The sequence below is a fragment of the Otolemur garnettii genome, unplaced genomic scaffold, assembly GCF_000181295.1.
Source record: "Otolemur garnettii isolate 467f Iridium unplaced genomic scaffold, OtoGar3 scaffold00097, whole genome shotgun sequence".
Taxonomy (NCBI): Eukaryota; Metazoa; Chordata; class Mammalia; order Primates; family Galagidae; genus Otolemur; species Otolemur garnettii.
Window position 1 is genome coordinate 3,746,164 of NW_003852492.1, and position 23,081 is coordinate 3,769,244.

At 41.2% G+C, this 23,081-nt stretch overlaps 1 protein-coding gene across 3 annotated transcripts in view; it reads right to left on the minus strand.

Moving 5' to 3' along the window:
- ZBTB44 (zinc finger and BTB domain containing 44) overlaps positions 1–23,081 on the minus strand; it is a 56,154-nt gene that overhangs the window by 15,734 nt on the left and 17,339 nt on the right. For all 3 annotated transcript variants that reach the window (XM_023516779.1, XM_012808963.2, XM_003795910.3), the window contains exon 2: positions 11,791–12,864. In XM_023516779.1, coding sequence (XP_023372547.1) covers positions 11,791–12,808 — 1,018 coding nt within the window. In that variant the 5' untranslated portion in view covers positions 12,809–12,864. The remainder of the gene's footprint in view (positions 1–11,790; positions 12,865–23,081) is intronic.

The following is a 23,081-nucleotide window of genomic DNA, read 5'->3' on the forward strand; positions in this document are numbered from 1 at the left end:
AAAAAAAAAAACAATGCTGTTGTATTTTTGTACAAATAACATAACGAAAACACGCATGCTTTTCTCTGTGGTGCACTTAGGAGAGGGACTGCGTGGTCCCTGGACAAGTGTATCTCCAACTTCATTAGAAACCGCCAAACTTCCAAAGTGACTGTACGAAACTTACATTACTACTAGCAGGGTATGAAAGCTGTGTAGACCCACATGCTCATGACACTTGGTGTCTCTGCATTTTAACAATGGTATGGTTGGATTACCAATCTGCTTGGTGTAGCAGTATTTAATTGTGCTTTGTGTTTCACCTCCCGAATGAGGTTAAGTAATGAGTATAGTTTTGTATATTACTGAACCTGTTTTGTGAAATGCCTATTCAAATCTTCTTACTGAGTTGTCTGTCATTGTAAGAGCTCTTTTCAGAGGCGGGAGTGGAGGCATGTGCTTGTAGTCCCACCTACTGGAGAGCCTGACAAGGCAGATAGCATGAGCCCAAGAATGTGCTGTGAGCTATGATGATGTCGCTTCACTCTACTCTGGGAGACAAAAAAAAAAAAAAAACAACCCAAACCTATTTGATACCAAGGGAGAAAGTTCTCTTAACCTTGCTCACTGGCTTCCTGAACATTCCGGCTATTTTGGCCTTGTGCATTTCTATATACATTTTATTAACAGCTTCTTGCACACAACTGGTAATAGTTGTTCCATCTTCCCCTTTCTATTAGACTGGAAATTACACAGTATTTTCCCATTTGTTTTTACTGGTAACCTTAGAAATCAGAAATAGACTTAGCAAAGTCTAAAGTGACAATCTTTTCTTTCTCCTGAATACACAGACCTTGAAGCCTTAACTGCATTGCCCACCGAGTCCTGCCCTGCAGTGTGCAGACTCTCTGGTATGTTCCTTCCTTGTTCTGACCCCTCTGTATTTACCTCTTCCTTCAGTCTTCATTCGTTCTTGTGTATGAAACCTCCCATCTGTGCTCGCTTTACTTCTGCCCTAAACCCATCCTTAAGAATTTTCTTAAGATTACTGATGATAAATTCTTTTTTTCTATTTTTGTTTCAAAATATTTATTTTACATTCATTCATTTTTTTTTTTTTTTCTGAAACAGTCTCACTTTGTCGCCCTTAGTAGAATGCCAAGGCATCACAGCTCACAGCAACCTCAAACTCTTGGGTTTAAGCAATTCTCTTGACTCAGCCTCCCAAGTAGCTGGGCTATAGGTGCCGGCCACAAGGCCTGGCTATTTTTTTTTTTGCTGTATGTGGCCGACGCCCAACGCCCTATCCCCTAGCTACAGGTGCCTCCCTATTTTACATTCATTCTTGAAAGACACTTTTCACTGTGCAGAAATCTACACTAGCAGTTTTTTCTTTCAGCACACTGAGGGCATCACCCAAGTGGTTTCTGTTGTTGTTTATTAAAAGGGCATTCTTTTAAAGGGAATCTGTCTTTTTAACATTTCTCTGAATTTTCTCTACAATGTATCAAGTCTTGTGATTTTTTATTATGCCTGTCTGGGATTTGCTGAACTCCAGTTGACTGGTGTCTTTAAACAAATCTAGAAAATTCTCAGCCATTCTCTCTTCTCCTAACTTTAGAACTTTCATCAAACCTACGCCCGTATCTTCTGCACCCTTCTCTTTTTGTTTGAAACAGTCTCACCATCATTGATTTCAGTCCTCTGAAAATCTACTACCTCTCTGGATCAGGCTTTTCCCCCAAATTTAGCCTAGAAATTTCCTTGACCATTTTTTCCCCAGCTTTTCAAATACTTTCAAGGTGATTTTTTTTTTTAATCCAGAATTTGTTGTTTATAGTGGAACCATGGATCCAAATTAGCTTGTTCTCTTCAGGTAATAAACCGCCAATTTCTTTACCAGATGTATATAAACTGTATTACATCAAATGAACAAATCTAAGCCTCTGAAATCTTCAGTCTCTTAATAGCAAATAAGCTTTTGGTTTTAACACTCTATTTCTTAAAGTTTTTTCACAGATGGGGTTTCACTCAGTTCTCAGGCTAGAGTACAGAAGTGTGATTATAGCTCACTGTAGCCTCATACTCCTAGGCTCAAGAAATCCTTCTGCCACAGCCTCCCGAACAGCTGGGTCTACAGTTGCATGCCCTGTTAAATGTTTTCATCATTTGAGACAGGGTTTTGCTACAGTGCCCAGGCTGCTCTTGAACTCCCGGGCTCAAGCTATAGCCCAAACTTAGCCTTCTAAATTGCTGGGATTTTAGGTGCCAGCCACCAAACTCCACCAGTTACATAAAACTTAAAATGCACGTGGTTTCTTATACCCTCAATGAATCCCCAACAATAAAAAAAAAAAAAAAGCTAAAATGCACTAATTTTAGTAGAAGTAAAACATATACATGTAAACATTTAACAAACATGCTGTTAATGGACACCTGGGACAGAATTTCCTCTTGGTGAAAATTTAGAATCCAAAACTTTAGTTTTCCCGTTTGGAGCACCTGACTTAGCTGACATCAGGACACAAGTAAATTATCCACAAAAACCTAATCTCTTTTAAGGCATCCAAATGTACTAATTATTTGTGCTGGAACATTTATGACAGGGTTAAGTTAGTTTTCTGTTTCTTGATGGCTCACAGCAGCCATCACTCCAGGGATCCCCGTTCTTCCTGGTCCCCTCGCCCCGTATAGGTGTGTGTTTAGGGTTTTTTGTGTTTGTCTTTCCTTTATCTCTCTCCCTTATATTAAATGACACTGGGGCTACTCCCCCACGTCTACCTACACAATTTATCCCTGATCATTATGACTTGTTTTGAATTTAGATGTAGGATGGAAAACCAGATAATGCAGAATATTAATAAGAACCGTACACTTGCCAATGTCTTCCCATTCTCACTTTTTCCCTTTGAGAACAGGGAACTAAATACTAATAGTTCAGTCTGTCCTGGGATAAAAACCTGGAAAAATCCCAGTATTTGGATCTGGTTACCATGGGGATAAACTCTATTTTACAGTATTCTGAAACTTTGAGTGCAGCCAGCATTAAAGCTTAAGGGCAGGCTTGGTGCCTGTGGCTCAAGTGGCTTAGAAGCCAGCTACATACACCTGAGCTGGTGGGTTCAAATCCAGCCCGGGCCTGCCAAACAATAATTATGACAGCTGCAACCAAAAAATAGCTGGGCATTTTGGTGGGCGCCTGTAGTCCCAGCTACTTAGGAGGTGGAGGCAGGAGAATCGCTTGAGCATAGGAGTTGGAGGTTGCTGTCAGCTGTGATGCCACAGTACTCGACCCAGGGCTGCAGCTTGAGGCTCTGTCTCAAAAAAAAAAAAAAAAAAACCACCTGGAGGTGTGTACTGGGCAGGCTAGGAAGTCTCATCTATTGATACTTGCTTCTCATTCTTCTCACACTGCCTTGGACTGACTCTGGTACTGTCAGAGGTTTATTTAAACCTCTATGCAGTAACTCACACCTATAACTCCAGCACTTTGGGAGGCTGAGGCAGGGGGATCGTTTGAGGCCAAGAATTCACAACCACATCTCTACAAAAAATACAAAAATTGGTCAGGTGTTCCTATAGTCCCAGATTCTAGGGAGGTCAAGGAAGGAAGAGTGCTTGAAGCCAGGAATTTGAGGTTGTAGTGAGCTATGATGAAGACACTGTATTGTGGCCTAGGTGACACAGCACTACATTCTCGCCTTGTCTGGAAGGGGGGAAAAAAGCTCTGAAGGTCATCTACTGCACTCAAAAACAAACAAACAAACAAAAACTGATCACAAAGAATGATCAGATCAGAATAAAGAATTAGCAGGAAAAAAGAAATGGAGTACAGGATACAACTAGCAGATGATCCCTCCCTTAAACAAATCCATGTCAGCATCTTAGAATGTCCCTAACCCTCGGCATCTGAATCCCTGGTCCACAGACACACTGAGCATGTGAAGTGAAGCAGAGGCACTCTCCCCTCGCCTGTGACTGCTAAACACACCACACATTGTAAAAACCACTCCAAGCAATTTAAGACTCAAAGCAAAAGAGACTTTCAGAATTCTATCCATACTGTGGAGGTTTTAACAAATAGTGTTATTCACTTACTCAACTATCAGGAAAAATAAATTTTGCGAACTCTTTTTCCTGAGGTGCCAGTAACACAAGTAACTATGTGAATTGGAATTTGAACTAAACTGATTTAACAGCAGAATACATAAGCAGTATTATTTTCCTGATGTGATACTGATACTTCTGACATTAAAATGAAGAGTCCTTTCTATACTATAGGAATACTTTGCTCAGTGATAGTGAGAAACTAAGAATTCTGGAAACATTTTACCTTTTGCAGCAGTAAAACTGATTTGAAGAGATAATCAGCTTTACAAGGTAAGGCTGCTGACCGACAGAGTTCATGCTCGACCCCCCGTGAGCTGTAGGATAGCTTCTGATGTATCAAACTCAAGCTGCTACCATTGTTTAGGCACTCAAGACACTTACAAAAACTCTTCTGGAATTGAAGAATACAGTGGTCATCTTCTACTGAACATTTACCATGTGCCAGGCATTGTTCTAAATGTCCTCAACACATTTTGGAAAATGTTATATTTTTATACTTCAAAAAGAGAAAAGCAGCCCATAACAATCAGGGGCTGCCTGACACTCAGGAGTGGGCCTGGCGTCCATACCTGGACCATGGTATTCTTCTGTTGGACATAAACAGTTTCACATGAATACCAACTTCAGACTATGACCCTTATTAAAGGAAGTCCAAAAAAACTTTTAAGCACAGACACAAACAAGGTCAACGTGCAATTACAAAACTACCTGCCATTCCTCCTTCTGTAGCTAAAGGAATCACTGCGTAGTTTGATTTTAGTTGACATGCCCAGATAATAATCTCAATCCTATAATTACCCCTGCATTCTAGTATCACCAGTCCTAAGCAAACCCCACTCCCTTGAATGCTCCCTAAAATCACTAGCATAATCCCAAATCCTCTGCTAAATCCTTTCTAACACTATCTTACCAAGAAGCCCCCCAAATCGCATGGTGTGTGATCTTCCTGGCTGCAGTTGACCCAACAATTCAACTTGTTCAATTGTAGGTGGTCTTTGGCCATGCAATGTTGGCAGAAGTGGGAGCTCCCATTGAGACTCAGCTGAAGTTCCTAGAAGTACAGATCTGAAATTCCTTCTGAGGAACAACCTCCCCTTGTCTGTGAGGCAAATTCAGGCTGAACAGAGCTCGAATATTTCTTCTTTTTTTTTTAAGAGACAGAATCTCACCTTATCACCCTCAGTAGAGTTCTGTGGTGTCATAGCTCACAGCACCCTCCAACTCCTGGGCTCAGGCAATTCTCTTGCCTCAGCCTCCCTAGTAGCTGGGACTACAGGCCTGGCTGTTTTTTGTTGCAATTTGGCTGGGGCCGTGTTCTAACCTACCACCCTTGGTATAGGGGGCTGGTTCCCTACACACTGAGCCACAGGTGCCGCTCAGAGCTAGAAAATTTCAACGAAGTCCTTCACTTTTGAGTTTATATGGCCTGACAATTAAGTTCATGAACTCATCCTAGACAAAGTGCCATAACCTTCATTGCTGCTTATCACTATGATCACTTTGGAAGCACTCCCCTTGGGGAGCTGTGCAATGACACCAGCACCCAGGAATGGCCAACAGAGCTATTGTGGTCCTTGATGTCCTGAATGTCATCAAAATACCTTCCTTTAAATATCTCCTTTATCAGGCGGCACATGTGGCTCAAAGGAGTAGGGCACCGGCCCCATATACTGGAGGTGGTGGGTTCAAACTGGTCTGGAACAAAAAAAAAATCTCCTTTATCTTTAGGTAAAGAAAAAAAGTCATTAGGGGCCAGATCAGGTAAGTAGGAAGGATTTTACACTAGTTATTTTTTTACTGGCTAAAAACTCCCTCACAGATCCTGCCGTGTGAACTAGGGCATCGTCGTGACACAAGAGCCATGAGCTGTTTGGAGACTTTCAGTTAAGACTTTTCTGTTTTTCTATTGATGTTTACTTGGTCTGCTAATGCATCTCACAGTCAGTCTATGATTATGATGCACAGTTTGAGGAATTTTTGGAAGGTTTTTGTCAGTTCTTCTCATTACTGGCAGCCCTGACCTCTCTTGGTCAGTGATACTTTCTCTCCCCTCAGAAAAACATTTGATGCATTTGTACACTACTGTTTTCTTCAGGGCATTATCCCCATGAACTTGGACTAATATATCCCTGATTTCACTTACATTCTTGCCAAGTTTCAAGAAATTTATGAATGTCTGCTCATTGCTCTAATTCAAGCTCTGCCATTCTTGCAAAGGTACACAAAAACACGCAACAATGATGAACACCACTCAGCAAGACACTGTCACTTGTGGACACAAACACATCTATGAGACACCAATATACCAAGGTTATGACACCTCACTGAGTTGTCTGTACAGTGCTGTCAATATAAGCGCATGATGGGAAGCTTGCAAACTTAATTGTAAAACCTTCTATTTTGTCTTCCTAGAAATAGTCTTTCGGGAATATTTTGGTTATTCAGACTGTCGCCCCTTGGCAAAATTGTTTCCTTGCCTTCTAACACCTGTTCTGGTGGTCTGTCTGCCTCCCTAGCACGTTGCCTCATGTCACAGGAGGAATATGTCAACATAAGATGATGGGCATTGGCTTCATCGGAGCTTGGCCCGAGACTAAGGTCAGATATCTACCTGGCAAAACCATTTCAAAACTTTACAGGCATGAAGTATGAAAATATTATGGTAAAATATAGAAGCCTGTCAGAAGAGACCACATACTGCACAATCTCACCTAATATAAAATATCTAGAACAGTCAAGTCCATAGAGTGCTCTGCCCAGGATAGGAGTGGTGCTAGGAGGAACAGGGAATCATCTTTTCAAGGATCAAGGCCAAACATAAACTCAGCAGTTTTTTCTTTTCCTTAAATTTGCTGTATTTATTGTTTCTATTTGCTCTGAGTTGAAGGTGCTGGATTTTACAAACTTTCCCATGGCAAATGGCAACAAGGAAAACTTAAAATAGGTAAAAATCCCATTTGAATTTTGTGGGTAATTGAATTGTTTTAGAATTTCTAAATAGTGGCTTGGCACCTGTGGCTCAAGAGGCTAAGGTGCCAGCCATATACACCTAAGGTGGCGGGTTCGAACCCAGCCTGGGCCCACCAAACAACAATGACGGCTGCAACCAAAAAACAGCTGGGCGTTGTGGCGGGCGCCTGTGATCCCAGCTACTTGGGCGGCTGAGGCAGGAGACTGGCTTGAGCCGAGGAGTTGGAGGTTGCTGTGAGCTGTGATGCCATGGCACTCTACCCAGGGAGACAGCTTGAGGCTCTGTCTCAAAAAAAAAAAAAAAAAGAATTTCTAAATAGTAAATTAATGTTATGTTTTTAGTCCCTCTCAAACATCTTCTTTAATAAATTAGTAAGTAAAATTAAGTATGGAATTAAGTAAAGTGATAACAGTATTCTTATGAACTATGAGGGTAAAGTACCATGAACATTTTCTTTCTCTCCTTCCCACATTTATTAATTGCCTATAACACTTCAGGAATTTACTTTTTGCCTGTATAGCTTTTAGTGTATAAATTTGGAGTTAAAATAGGTTTTTTAAGAATGACTGGTACATCTGCTATAAAGGAAAGGAAGAACTCATTTGGAATACCTAACACGATAGATGGAGTTATTCCCATGTCTAATTTACAACAGAATCCACATTCATAATAATATACAGGCAATAAATTAAAATTCTGTAACTGAAAGATATATTCTACTTATGTTCATAACTTGTCTATATAACCATGAACTGATAAATGATTAAAATAGTGATTATTCATTAAGCAGTTTATCATTCAGAAAGCACCAGGTGTTTTGAAGATTAAAGACTCTGGCCTTACTTAGTTCAATGTAAACATTTCACATTGTATATTGAAGCAGTACCTCGAACCCCATAAATGCATCAATGTACAAAGTTATGATTTTTTTTTTTTTTTTTTTTGAGACAGAGCCTCAAGCTATCCCCCTGGGTAGAGTGCCATGGCATCATGCTCACAGCAACCTCCAACTCCTGGGCTCAAGCGAGTCTCCTGTCTCAGCCTCCCAAGTAGCTAGGACTACAGGCGCCCGCCACAACGCCTGGCCATTTTTTGGTTGCAGCCATCATTGTTGTTTGGCAGGCCCGGGCTGGGGATTCGAACCTGCCACCTTAGGTGCATGTGGCTGGCGCCTTAGCCGCTTGAGCCACAGGCGCCGAGCCCAAAGTTATGATTTAATAAAAAAAAAGACTCTGGCTTAATAAAAACTGGGTCAGATCAACAAACAGCTATGATTTCCTGCCATTCAACACTACAAGGGATGCGTGTTTGTCACTTAATTTTCCAAAAGCATCCTGACTTAAATTCGGGAATATGAACTTCAGTGGATATTATGGGTAAAACTGTGCCCCCTGCAGGATATGTTGAAATCTTAACCTCTGCTACCAATTAATGTGCCCTTATTTGGAGATAGGGTCTTTGCAGATGATTATAATCAAGTTAAAATGAGGTTGTACTGGATTAGGGTGGGCCCTAAATCCAAAGATGGGTGGTCGAATGATGTGGCTCACACTTGTAATCCTAGCACTCTGGAAGAGGCTGAGCTGGGAAAATCACTTGGGGCCAGGTGTTCAGGCCCAGCCTGAGCAACATAGCAAGCCTCTTCTCTATTTAAAAAAAAAAAAAACAGAAATAATTATCTGGGTGTGGTGGCATGTAGTCCCAGCTACTCAGGAGGCTAAAGCACAAAGATCCCTTGTGCCCAAAAGCTAGCACTTTGAGGTTGTAAGGAGCTATGATGATTCCAGCCTGGGCAACAGAGCAAAGAGAGATGGAGAGAGGCGTGGGGGGGAGGGAGAGACTGAGACTTGCATCAGGTAACAGAGACACAGGAAAGGTTATGTGGAGGTGGAAGCAGATGGTGGATATTGGAACAAGGAAGCTACAATCCAAGGACCATCAAGGATTGCTGGCAACTGCCAGCAGCTGCAAGAGGTAAGGAAGGATTCTTCTCTATTGTCTGCAAAGGGAGCAAGCAAAGACCTGCTGACACTTTTATTTCAGACTTTTTGTCTCCCCTCCAGGAGAGAATGAATTTCCTTGTTTTAAACCACTCAGTTTGAGGTACTTTGCTGCAGCAGCCTTGGGAAACTCACACGGACGGACAAAACACAAGGTATTAACAATGTTAATAAGCCTTCCTGGTTCTACAGTCTTTTGGACAAATCCATACTTTCACTGTTGGCTTATCTTCTATTTCTTGAAACCCTGAATACAGACACTTCCCAAGGATTAGTCCCTTGGGACTAAGGTTATATATTTTCCCTGCTGAGATTGAATTTCCCATTGCTATGTGGGACAAGTTTCATATTGGTCATCTTAACAATCATACCTTTTCAGTGGCTTTGTGGTAGGACATTGCTTTGTCCTCCTATAAGCATAACTGACACAAAATTGACTTTGCTGAATTACTCTCAAAACTGAGTTCACCCAAGTATGGTGGCTCAAGCCTACCATCCCAACACTTTTGGGAAGCAAAAGCATGAGGCCATGAGTTTAAGACAAGACTGGGCAAAACAGCAAGATCCCATCTCTAGACAAATACAGAAAAATTAGCTGGGCATTATAGTGCCTGCCTGTAGTCCTAGCCACTTGGCAGGCTAACACAGGAGGATCACTTGAGCTCAGGACTTCGAGGCTGCAGTAAGCTATGATTATGCCACACTGCACTCCAGCCTGGGCAAGACGGGGACCCTGTCTCTTCAAGAGTTGCATGCCAATGACACCAATGGCAGGGTGTTCAGGGACATTTGAAAACAGTTTCTGGCACCTTCCCCCTTGGTAGGTTACTTTAAAAAAAAAAATTACCTCACAATCCTCAAACTCTGAGTTCCTCCCTCCTACTAATGTTCATACTGCAGTTCCAGCATTTAATATATGCTAATATGCTATCCATTATATTGTTATTTTTTATACCACAAAGAACAAAAAATATAACTAAAAGATTGTAACATCCGGATTCAGAGATACCAAAATATGAAACTCTGTGACTTAGAGTCAATAAACCGACCATGATTCCTGGTCGTCAGTATTCTGGCTTCTCCTGTTCCTTCAATCTACATAGTCAATATTATCAGGCATTATTTTTTTAATAAAGCCTCACCCAACCAGTTTTCTTTATGTATAATTTTAGTCTTTATTCCCTCCAAGATAACTACTATAACTGGGTTTTCAGACTGTTTTAGATTCCCTGCACACCAATACCAAACTAATTGTCTCAAAATATCTGCATGTTTTATTTTTCACTCCCCTGAAGGAAGACCCCAGACTACCACTAAGGTAAAATCTACCTACCTGTAGCAGACACAGATAGTTGCATATTCAATCTCCATTTTGTTCTTTTTATTTTGAGACAGAGTCTCACTCTGTGGTTCTGGGTAGAGTGCTGTGGGATCATAGCTCACAGAAACCTCAAACTCTTGGGCTTGAGCAATCCTCTTGCCTCCTCAGCCTCCCAAGTAGCCGGGACTACAGCACTCATCACAATGCCCTTCTCATTTTTCCATTTTTAGTAGAGATAGGGTCTCACTTTTACTCAACCTGGCCTCAAACTCCTGAGCTCAAGCAATCCACCTGCCGCAGCCTCCGAGAGCCTCACACCTGGCCTTCTGTTCTAATTCTGTTTGAAACAGTTTGTACCCGATTAATACACATTATAGTCCCAGATTCCCTTGAAGCTAAGAACAGTCATGTGATACAGTCTGGCAGAGGTTTTTTAGGGATTTCGGGGAACATTTCTTGATACCAGCACTGTCCCTTTCTACAGTACAAAGCTAAAGAAGCAAGCATATTATAGCCATGAAGCAATGAATGTATGGGTAAAACTGACAAAGCAGTGATAGTAGGTTAAAAACAAACTAGGGGCTTAGACCACTGATTACAGTATAGATCCACTGTGCCAGTACTGGACTTCCTACTTCTGAGCAACTTTAGGTGATAAAAACAAAACCCTGGGCTCAGCACCTGTAGCACAGTGGTTATGGCACCAACCACATACAGCGAGGCTGGTGGGTTCAAGCCCGGCCCGGGCCAGCTAAAACAACGACAACTGCAACAAAAAATAGCCAGGTGTTGTGTCAAGTGCCTGAAGTCCCAGCTACTTGGGAGGCTGAGGCAAGAGAATCGCATAAGCCCAAGAGTTTGAGGTTGCTTACTTAGGGTGATAAAGTAAGACTGTCTCCAAAAAAGAGAAAAAAGAAAAATATCATTCCTTCATTTAGGCCAATTCCTACCAACTGCATTAAGACTCAGCTCAACTATCTAGCTTAGCACTTTTAACAAGAGCTTACTGTCATCACTCACTCACACATCTACTTCCCTGTTAGACTATTCACTCCTTTGCAGGGACCAGGTGTTTTTCTACATGTTTATAAACATTGTCTGACCTATGGTAAGTTTTAAATATTTTAATAAGGAATAAAACACTAACTGGAATTTTTTGCATTGAAAGTTAACTTGTAATTCTTGTCTAAGACTCTGTCCCATCAGATACTGTTCAAATATTTCTTTCCTTCCCCAACAGTAACTTGGAACAAAAGAAACTGTAGTGCTAACAGCACCTTCAAAAATCCAGTTACCATGTTTTACTCTTTCTTCTACTTCCTACAAGACCAAGCAGAAAACCATTTATGTAATTAACTAACTCTTACGTTAACCTTACGGCATCATGGAAAACAAAGAAGACGTGATACCTATGGAGGAAGACTGCGGACTAATCAGGAGGTCCTCTTGGACTTGCTCACTTCCTGGCACTGTCTGCTGATCACTCAGCGAACTCTGAGACGCACTGACAGGCTGGGACACCTCCTCATGGACCTCCTCATCACTTAACCTTTCTACTTTGACCCGGACATCTTCTTCCGTACCCAGAGGCAAGGTAGTTTTTGTGCTTTCACAAGTCACATAATCAGCAATTCTTCTACCTGTCTCAGATGGGCCAGGTAATTCTAAAGTCCGTGTACTTTCTGCCTGCTTAACCTTCTCAGGCTGAATCCTTCGATCAATTCCAAAAGGAAAAGTCCAGGGAAAAGCTAAAGAAGAGTCAACGGGCTGATTTCTATTTTCTGAGTAGGAAGCTGAAGAATTCAATACCTGGGGTGAATTTGTTTGGGTGCTACACTTTACCGGACTTTCAGGAGACATAACAATGTAGCTTTTGCGCTTTCTCCGGGATTCTCGGCAGACGGGAATGGCTCGCTCTACCACACTGCACTCTGAAGACACTGGAGAAATGCTTCCATCTCGAGAAGTAAAATTGCAGTTAGAATTATTTTCTTGTCCAGCATCTAGACCCTTTTCTGGTTGGCTGTTGGGTGTATTCCATAAAATGCTTGATTTCATGAACTCTGAGCAGGTGCTAGCAACACTAAACATTTGCATATAGCTAGCTGCAGCTAGAACATCAATAATATTTTCTGTATTAATTGACAGAGTGGCTGTGTAAGCGTATTCTAGGAGGGGTATAAAGCCAGTCACTGTGACATGATGCAGATCCAACACATTCTTGTTCTCATCCTCTGCTTGGCCTACAAGTTTGGTGCGAAAGAAATCACTGCAAGCTGCTAGTACTACCTTATGTGCACGGAAGATTTTGTCCTGGACACGAATAGTGATATCACAAAAATGTCCATCATTTCGCAGCATGTTTAACTTTCCAAGCATTTCCTGGCTGTGGGAAGAGGAGCTATGAGTAAATGTTTTCACACCCATCTTTTCCTTCCTCTTCTACAGATGCTCTTCAAAGATGCAAATGAATCAGAAATGTCCTAAAAAATACATAAAATAAAGTATTAATTGGTGGTTTAGTAGTTAAACTAGAAGGAGATTTAGATCACTGTTATGTGGCCAGTGTGCTCAATAAAAAACTGAAAGATGGTGGTGAGAACCTTCAAGGTAGGGAATGCTGCAGTTTTTGGCCAGGGCCAGGTTTGAACCCACCACCTCCAGTATATGGGGCCAGCGCCCTACTTCTTGAGCCACAGGTGCCACCCTCAAGGTAGGGAATGTATTAAAATATATTCTCCCTAACTCCCCTCCAAACTATTCAATCAATGGAGTCAATGAATGGTTTAATAAGCTACAAATAAATATAAACAATGATAAATGTTTTCTATGTGCCAGACAGGTTTCTAAATGCTTCACATTTGATAATTTATTGTCATTTCATCTTTGTCAATAGGTACATTATTCCTATTTCTAAATGTAAGCATGCAATGGGTAATGCCAATTTAAATACTAAACAGTCCATTACATAATTATCCCTTCTGAATGTTCTATGCAAGTAAATGTATAGGGGAAAAGACAGGGAAAGGGTAAAAAGGAGAGAAATTAGAAAAGAAAAATAAACCTGGCTCAGCACCCGTAGCTCAGTGTGCAGGGAGCCAGCCACATACACCAAGGCTGGCGGGTTTGAGGCTGGCCCAGGCCAGCTAAACAATAATGACAACTGCAAACAAAAAATAGCTGGGCATTGTAGTGGGTGCCTGTAGTCCCAGCTACTTGAGAGGCAAAAGGCAAGAGAATTGCTTAAGCTCATGAGTCTGAGGTTGCTGTGAGTTGTGACACCACAGTTCTCTACTGAGGGTGACATAATGAGACTATCCCCCAAAAAGAAAAAAACCCAAAGATTTTAAGATGAATAAAAATGGGCCCTATTCTAATTTGAGAAGATAAAATGATCAATCTGGATCTATTACCTGTCTGACATCACAGGAGAAAACATAAAGGGTCCTTGTCAGTATAGTGGTGAGTAAAAAAGAAAGAAAAACAGTCGGCTAAACCCACTAAAGTAATTCATTATCTTGACCACAGTGAGTGACAACAGTTCAAATATAAACCTGCAGCACATAATCTTCCTGAAAAGGACTAGTTACAATGAAATACTAGACAGCTAGGATCCGTCTACCATGCAAACCCTCATTTAAGGTATTTGCTAATCTACCCCTTATTGAACTAAGAACAAGAACAACATTTGAGTGCTATATATAAAAGTATAGGCCAGGTGCAGTGGTTCACATCTGTAATTCTACTACACTGCGAGGCCAAGGTGAGTGGACCGCTTGAGCTCAGGAATTCCAGACCAGCCTGAGCAAGAGAGAGACCCCGTCTCTACTAAAAGTAGAAAAAATTAGCTGGACATTGTGGGCAGCTGCCTCTAGTGACAGCTACTTGGTAGGCTGAGACAAGAGGATCACTCAAACCCAGGAGTTTGAGGTTGTTGTGAGCTATGATGCCATGGTACTCTTTCTACCCAAGACAAAAGTAGACTCTGTCTCAAAAAATAAAAATAACCCAAATGACTACAAAAGTGTATATCGTTCATTTGCTCCATCTCAAGAAACTAGATTCTACTTTTAAAGTCTGGCTTTCAAGAGTGCTTACTCTGGATCATGTGGTTGAGGGAGGAAACATGCCCTCAGAGCAAGTGACATAATTCAGGGACCATCTTCATGAACAAAGGTATGAAGATAAGAAATTAAAAGGCGGGTGGCACCTGTGGCTTAGTGGGTAGGGCACCGGCCCCATATACCGAGGGTGGCAGGTTCAAACCTGGCCTGGGCCAAACTGCAACAAAAAATAGCTGTGCTTTGTGGCAGGCACCTATAGTCCCAGCTATTCGGGAAGCTGAGGCAAGAATATCACCTAAGCCCAAGAGCTGGAGGTTGCTGTGATGCCATGGCACTCTGAGGGCAATAAATTGAGACTCTGTCTCTTAAAAAAAAAAAAAAAAAGATAAGAAATTATAAGGCAATCTGGAGAACACTTTCATCAGAGAGTTAAAGGAGACTATCTCACCCTTAAAATGGGTGAAGTGAAGCCTTCAACAACAGATACTATACTACATTCCCCAGTGCTAAGGCCACATGTTATCCAAGGGATAAAATAGAAAAACTAACCAGGTGGTAGACAGTGATAGTCCCAGCTACTCAGGAGGCTGTGGTAAAAGAATCACTTGAGCCCAAGAGTTGGAGGTTGCTGTGAGCTATGATTCCATAGCTCTCTACCCAGAACCACAGAGTGAGACACTGTCTCAAAAAAGAAATAATGCAACTAAATACTTACACTATATATTGTGTAAACATAAATTTTATAAGCACTGGAAAACCAAAAAATTTGTGTAACTCACTTATTGCAATCTGCTGTCCTGTGGTAGCCTCAACATGAGCGTTCAGTGTCGCTGAAGTATGCCTATACTAACTATAGCATCATTCATTGAGAGAAAATTTGGAAATCACATTATTTGAAAAAGTCATATAAAGTACATACAGTTCTGAAGCCAGAAAACAACCTGAAATGTTCATACATAATTATGTTTTTTAAAAACTTCATTTCTCCCCATATATGTACATAGTTATATACTTAATTTGGAGCTCATTTAAAATTCTTGAGACCGGTATTACTTAATTATAATTACCAATTTAGAATTTATGCAGCTTTTAAAAGTAATAAAAATGTATTTGTCTAACAGCTTATAATTTGAACTATTCAGTAATTCAGAAGTGATCTATTTGCTACTCTTTTATTCCAAATTACTGATGAAATAAATACATACAAAGTGTTGTTGCATTATATGCTGTAAGTGAATAAAAAAATCCTATGATTTTGTTTCATAATTGGGTGCCTAGGTAGACAGCATAGAGGATAAAATAGAACAGTTTAAGTCAGACAAATCCTGGGCTTTGAATTTTCATTCCTCCATTCAGCAGTCAGGTGCTACATTTCAGTCAAGTTATTACCTCTCTAATGCTTCAGTTTTGTCATCTGAAAAGCAGGAATCATGGAAATTATACTTCCAAGATAGTCAAAAGAATTAAATGGCACAATTCTGTTAGAAAGTAAGCATTCAATAAATATTGGCTATTTATTCACACTAGAAAAGGTATAGTATCTTATCTCTCAATTCACTAGACTAAAAAACAAAATCAAAAACTATAAATATAAAAACTAGGCTCAGCGCCTGTGGCTCAAGCAGCTAAGGTGCCAGCCACATACACCTGAGCTGGTGTGTTCGAATCCAGCCTGGGCCTGCCAAACATCAATGATGGCTGCAACCAAAAAATAGCTTGGAGGCAGAGGCAAGAGAATCGCTTGAGCCCAGGAGTTGGAGGTTGCTGTGAGCAGTGATGCTACAGTACTCTACCCAGGGCAACAGCTTGAGGCTCTGACTCAAAAAAAAAAAAAAAAAAAAAATTCAACCCTCAGCCTCAAACCTCCTGGCTCAGTCTCTTGAGTAGCTGGGACTACAGGTGTGCACCACAACATCAGGCTAATTTTTCTATTTTTCGTAGAGTTTGGGTCTCAATTGTGCTTAGGGTGGTCTCAAACTCTTGAGTTCAAGGGATCCTCTCCCACCTCAGCCTCCTGGAGTGCCAGGATTACAGGCATGAGCCACTATGCCTGGCTGAAAAATGTCTATTTCTTATATGACCCAGAGCATATTTTGAATAAATATTGATAAACAGATTAGCTGATGAAAATGATCAGAGGACTTGAGATTAAAATGGAATATCCCTTACCGTACAGTCCCCAATGATGGACCAGGACTAGCAGTACTCGTCCGTGGCCTGTGGGGAAACATGCCGTGCAGCAGGAGGTGAGCTGCTACAAGGGAAGCTTCATCTGTATTTATGGCTCTCCCACTGCTCTCATCACTGCCTGAGCTTGACCCTACTGTAAACTGCACCTATGAAGGGTCCAGCACTGGGCTCCTACTGATTCTGCCTTAGGGTGAACTGTGTAACTATTCCATCGTATGTGACAATGTAATAATAATAGAAATAGAGTGCACAATAAATAGAATGTGCTTGAATCATCCTCAACCCCCAGTCCCCTTACCCTGAGCCCACAGAAACTGTCTTCCATGAAACTGGTCTTTGGTGCCAAAAAGGTTGGGGCTGTTGCCTTTATAGCATATAAAAATGAAGTAGCTGCTAAAATGATTAAAGAGAAAGTAATGACACTATTAACCTGTAAAGTAATTTGGGTGGATGAGAACAGTTGAGATTTATTAAGAATGTGCCTGATTAAATATCCAGGCTGGCTCAGTGCCCTAGCTCAGTGGTTAGGGCGCTGGCCACATGCACCAGAGCTAGTGGGTTTGAACTCAGCCAGAGCCTCTGAACAAAAATGACAACAACAACAAAAAATAGCTGGGCATGTGGTGGGCGCCTGTAGTCTCAGCTACTTGGGAGGCTGAGGCAAGAGAGTCACTTAAGCCCAAGAGTTTGAGGTTGGTATAAGCTGTGACGCCATGGCAATCTACGGAGCGTGGCATAGTGAGACTGTCTCAAAAAATCCAGGCACATGTCAAAACTGCATGCTAACTTTCATAACAACCCACCAGGTTTTAATTATGCTCAAACTGAACTGCGATCACTTAAAACGTATACTCTCAATAAAATCAATCAAGGACAAAAAGGAAGGCCAAAGAAAGAGACAGAGAAACTTCAGATAACGCTAAGAGGAATCCCTACCTAGAAATTTACACATGAAGTCGTCTGTCCCAGCTGTCTATCAGGTACCAGCTGTAACAGCAGGGGTGTTAGACAGGGGATCTCACTCCATGTTAGCTGCTGTTTTGATTTTACAGATGAGGAGACTGAGACTCAGAAAATTACATTAGTCAATGCCTCTTATTTTCCCCATTAACTTCTTCACTAAGAATGCACAGCCAAGGGACGGTGTAATAGTCACATCTGCAATTTAACAGTATTTTCCCGGTGGCAATGTAGAGAGATTTCAGAATGGTAGTTACAACCACTACCACTATATATTAAAATCTAAGTCCGTGGAAGTAAGGATGATGAGAATACAAGTTTGGAAAGATGAGCTACAGAGAAAGGAAGGGAAGGAGAAGGGAGGAAAGGAAGAAAGGAAAAAAAGAAAAGGGAAAATACATCTGAGAAATACTTAGGAGGAAAAACCTCCTGGGCATGATTTTGTTCTACGGATTGGGGAGGAGAGTAATTAGGAGAAAAGCGCGTAAGAGAAGAGCCAGTTTTGGTAGCAGTTATAATGAAGAGAAAGTATTTCCACGGAGGGCATATCAATTTGTAAACACCTGAGAGGAATATCTGTATGTAAATTTTATGAACTCCCCCATTCTGGTCGGGAGGTCAGAGAAGATATTAGAGTGGGACCTACGTCCTGGATTTTACATGCGTCACTGACACGTCTCATTCTTCTGAATGTGTGAGAGCTGAAGACAAGTCTGTATGGTTAAGGCCAGAGGGGGAAGCTACGAGAAAACAGCTCAGGGCAGACAGAGCAAAAAACGGTTCAGTAAAAACACTTTATGGTGTTTAGTTAATGTTTTAACCCTGTCTGTTATTTCACATAACGCACACAGTAGGATGTGAAATATGTGAATGAATAAATTTACATTATGCAATTTCTATCTGCTTTTGCTACATAAAATGCATGTCAATTTACTTAATGCTTAAAAGTTAAGAAAAGGCTACAATTTGGATTTAGTCTTGAATTGGAACTAAAAATACCAGTACAAATTGATAATGTACTTAAATCTTCAGCAATAAAGAGCCTAGTACCCAGACATTTTTCACCAATAGGAACCATATCCTTAGACAAATGGCTGGTTCCACATCTGGGGCAATAAATGTCTACTTGGAGGGTCAGGCACTTTGGCTCATGCCTGTAATCCTAGCACTCTGGGAGGCCAAGGCAGGCGGATTGCCCTGAGCTCTGATGTTCGAGACCAGCCTGAGCCAGAGTGAAACCCCATCTCTAAAAAAAAAAAAAAAGCCAGGCATTGTGGCGGGCTTCTGTAGTCCCAGCTACTTGGAAGGCTGAGGCAAGAGAAAGATTTAAGCCCAAGAGTTGGAGGTTGCTGTGAGCTGTGATGCCACTGCACTCTACAGAGGGAGACAAAGTGAGACTCTGTCTCAAAATAAATATTTTTTAATAAAAGTTTTAAAGAAAGTATCTTTGAATCTTTTGACATATTACCTCAGATCAATTAAAGGAACTGTTGTTTCTTCATAGTACCCAAAACACATACTTCTTCATCTCATGTACAATTAAGCTTTTATTCATGTATTTCACATTTAATTCAATTATCAGTGATGTATTAACGTTGCTAAGACACAGCTTTTTAGCTCAGACAGACCTGGACCTTAATCATGGCTGTATCAACAAAGTGGCTGGATGGCCTTAAACAAGGTAAGTAGGTGAGTAGATGTAAAGTACCCAGTGCCTCCTATGAAATGTTGTAAATATAAGAATATGGTGTAGCACTGTTAGCAGATGAGCAATCTTTCATTAACAGATTCTGACCTCTAACTGAATTAATCTAAAATCTCAACAATATCCTACTGGACTTCAACTCTGTTCTTCTAATGACCAACTAGAGTGCTAGATAATTCCATTTGAATGTGTTTCAAATTCAACACCCAAAAGTGAATTCAAATTATTTCTATTTAACTAAGACAACACTGCAGAATTTCTATTTTGTTAGTGATGGAGGCCTTCAATCACCAGTCACCCAAAGCTTAAAATCAGGCACTCATTTTGATTCTCCACCCCCCAACTCCACTTCCCATCACAACTCAGACTCCCTCCTCAGGTATTCTCTATTCACATACAAATTTTAGATAACTCTTCTACTCTTGTTTGTTGATACATCAAAGTCACTTTCCAGAGCAAGAGTACTAACTATGCCCACTATCAAGAGATGACAATAATGGTCTTCTATAGTTACTGAAACCCTGGTTGTCTAACCTTCATTGGTTTCTCTCAGTGCTTAGTTTCAAAGTATTTATGAATACAAAATTAAGCATGTTCAATAAGCACAAAAAGAGTAAGATACTGAAAGTTATGAAGCAAAGGTAAGTGATTATGGTATAAAATGCAGAGATAAACATAGAATAAAAAGGAGGAGTGTTGGGGTGAGTAGCTTATGTCTGTAATCCTAGGGCTTTGGGAGGCTAAGGAGGAGGATCACATGAGTCTAGGAGTTGGAGGTTGCTGTGAGCTATGATCATGCCAGCACAGTCTAGCCTAGGAGACAAAACAAGACCCTGTCCCCCCCAAAACAAACAAAACCCACAAAAAGGTGGCACCTATAGCTCAGTGGGTAGGGCGCTGGCCCCATATACCAAAGCTGGCAGGTTCAAACCCGACCTGGGCCAGCTAAACAACAATAACAACTGCAACAATAAAACATCCAGGCATTGGGCAGCACCTGTGGCTTAGTGAGTAGGATGCCAGCCCCATATACCGAGGTGGTGGGTTCAAACCCAGCCCCGGCCAAACTGCAACAAAAAAATAGCCAGGCGTTGTAGTGGTAGGCTGAGGCAAGAGAATTGACTAAACCCAGGAGCTGGAGGTTGCTGTGAGCTGTGACGCCGTGGCACCCTACCAAGGGTTAATAAGTGAAACTCTGTCTCAAAAAAAAAAAATCCAGGCATTGTGGCAGATGCCTGTAGTCTCAATTACTTGGGAGGCTGAGGTAAGAGAATTGCTTAAGCCCAAGAGTTTGAGGACTGCAGCCAGCTTTTTACAGAAGCTCCCATGCAGAAGGAGGCTTAAATTAAGGACAGAAGTTTAGCAAGGGAGCTGATGGTTTGGAGCAGAGCCAAGAGAAAAGATTGAAGAGTGCACTTCAACCTTCCTGAGGTGAGCTGCAACCCCCCAAATACAATCAAAAGGTACAAAATCCACCACCAAGCGGACGGGAGTCCCCTCCCCCACAAGAAGGGCTCGCAGTTTACTCCATGCAAACAAGTGAGCAGATTTCAAACTTCCTCCCACTCTATCCCACGGGAGAGACCCCCTACCCCTGCTGGCATGCCATGGCACCTTCCTGCCGGGCATAAAACTGTAAAACTGTATAAAACTGTGCATATTTCCCACCTGCAACATTGAACTCCAAGGAGTCCCCACCCACCCACTCTGAGGTCTGGAGGTTTGTTACCTACAGACTCCAGATTCTTGGGCATCTCCTTGAGAGAAGTGGAGGGGGAAAGGGCTGGTGCTGCTCTGTGCTGACTGTGGCAAAGGAGAGAGGAGAAGAAAGTTGGCTCGGAGGAAGCTATACACTAACAGTGGCATCCTAGGCTGCAAACTGATGCCATTCCAACCCCGTCTCTCTGGGCAACCAGAGATTGCAGACAGCAGCCACAGGCAGAACGCTGATAACTTTCCAGAGACTTCAACCAAGAGTAACTGAATCACTAGGGTAGAACAGAGACCAGTTGAAAATAAGACAGAGCCACTTAGCCCCACCACACCAAGCAGGTCCCCAGTCTCTTAGGCCGTAACACCATACAGGTCCTTGACAAACTTCAAGGGGAAAAGTCGAACGGGGTAAAATAATCAGGGGATGGAATCAGCGGAAAAGCTCTGGTAATATGAATAACCAGAGTTGATCAACCCCCCCCCCCAAGAAAGGATGTGGCAGACGAAACTGAAGATCCCCTTTATAAACAAATGGCTGAAATGTCAGAAATTGAATTCAGAATTTAGATTGCAAATAAGATAAACAGAATAGAGGCAAAGATAGAAGTAGAAATTCAAGGCGCATTCCAAAAGTCACTCAAGAATTCAATGAATTCAAAGACAAAACCACCAAAGATTTTGAAACATTAAGGCAAGAGATTGCAGCCCTCAAATATCTGAAAAATACGTTAGAAGCTCTTGGTAACAGAGTGCAGGAGGCAGAAGAAAGGATCTCAGACGTAGAAGACAAAGCTTCTGAATATGTCCAAATGTCAAAGGAGAATCAGAAATGGAGAGCAAAAATGGATCATTCTCTCAGAGAGCTCTGGAATAATGCAAAGAAAACTAATATTCGTCTTATAGGAATCCCTGAAGGCAACAAAGTTGCTTCGCAAAACACAGAAGCTCTTCTTTATGAAATTATGTAAGAGAAATTTCCAGATATGTCAAGAGACCCTGAAATTCAGATTTCAGACAGCTTCAGAACCCCAGCACGACTCAACCTGAATAAGACATCCCCCAGACACATCATAATTAACTTCACTAAAGTGAATATGAAAGAGAAAATCTTGAAAGCAGCAAGATGTAAGAAAACCATAACCTACAAGGGGAAGAATATTAGAATAACTGCAGATCTCTCTGCCAAAACCTTTCAGGCAAGAAGAGGGTAGTCGTCGACATTTAATCTCTTAAAACAAAATAACTTTCAGCCCAGGATCCTGTATCCCGCTAAACTGAGTTTCATGTATGATGGAGAAATTAAATACTTTAATGACATCTATGCATTGAAGAAATTTGCCATAACTAAACCAGCTCTCCAGGATGTTCTCAGACCTATTCTCCATAATGACCAGTGCCATCCTCCACCACAAAAGTAAACTAACTCAGAAAATATTGATCAAACTCCAACTTCTACACTGGCGAAAGGATTAAAAACGTCCACTGGACTTTCAAACAATTCAATACCTAACATTTTTTATCAGGCTTATCAATAATTTCAATCAATGTGAATGGCTTAAATTGTCCCCTAAAGAGGCACAGATTGGCTGATTGAATACAGAAACTTAGACCAAACATCTGTTGTATACAAGAATCTCATCGTACCTTAAAAGACAAACATAAACCCAGGGTAAAGGGATGGTCATCTATGTTCCAGGCTAATGGAAAGCAGAAAAAAGCAGGTATCGCAATTTTATTCACAAATACAACAGGTTTTAAACCAACAAAAGTAACCAAAGATAAAGATGGCCACTTTATATTTGTTAAGGGCAATACTCAATATGATGGGATCTCAATTATCAATATCGATGCACCCAACCAGAATGCACCTCAATTTATAAAGAGACTCTAACTGGCATGAGCAACTTGATCTCTCCCAGCTCCATCATAGTCAGAGATTTCAACACTCCTTTGGCAGTGCTGGATAGATCCTTCAATAAGAAGCTTAGCAAAGAAATCTTAGATTTAAATTTAACTATTCAACTTCTGGACTTATCAGACATCTACAGAACATTTCATCCTAACAAAA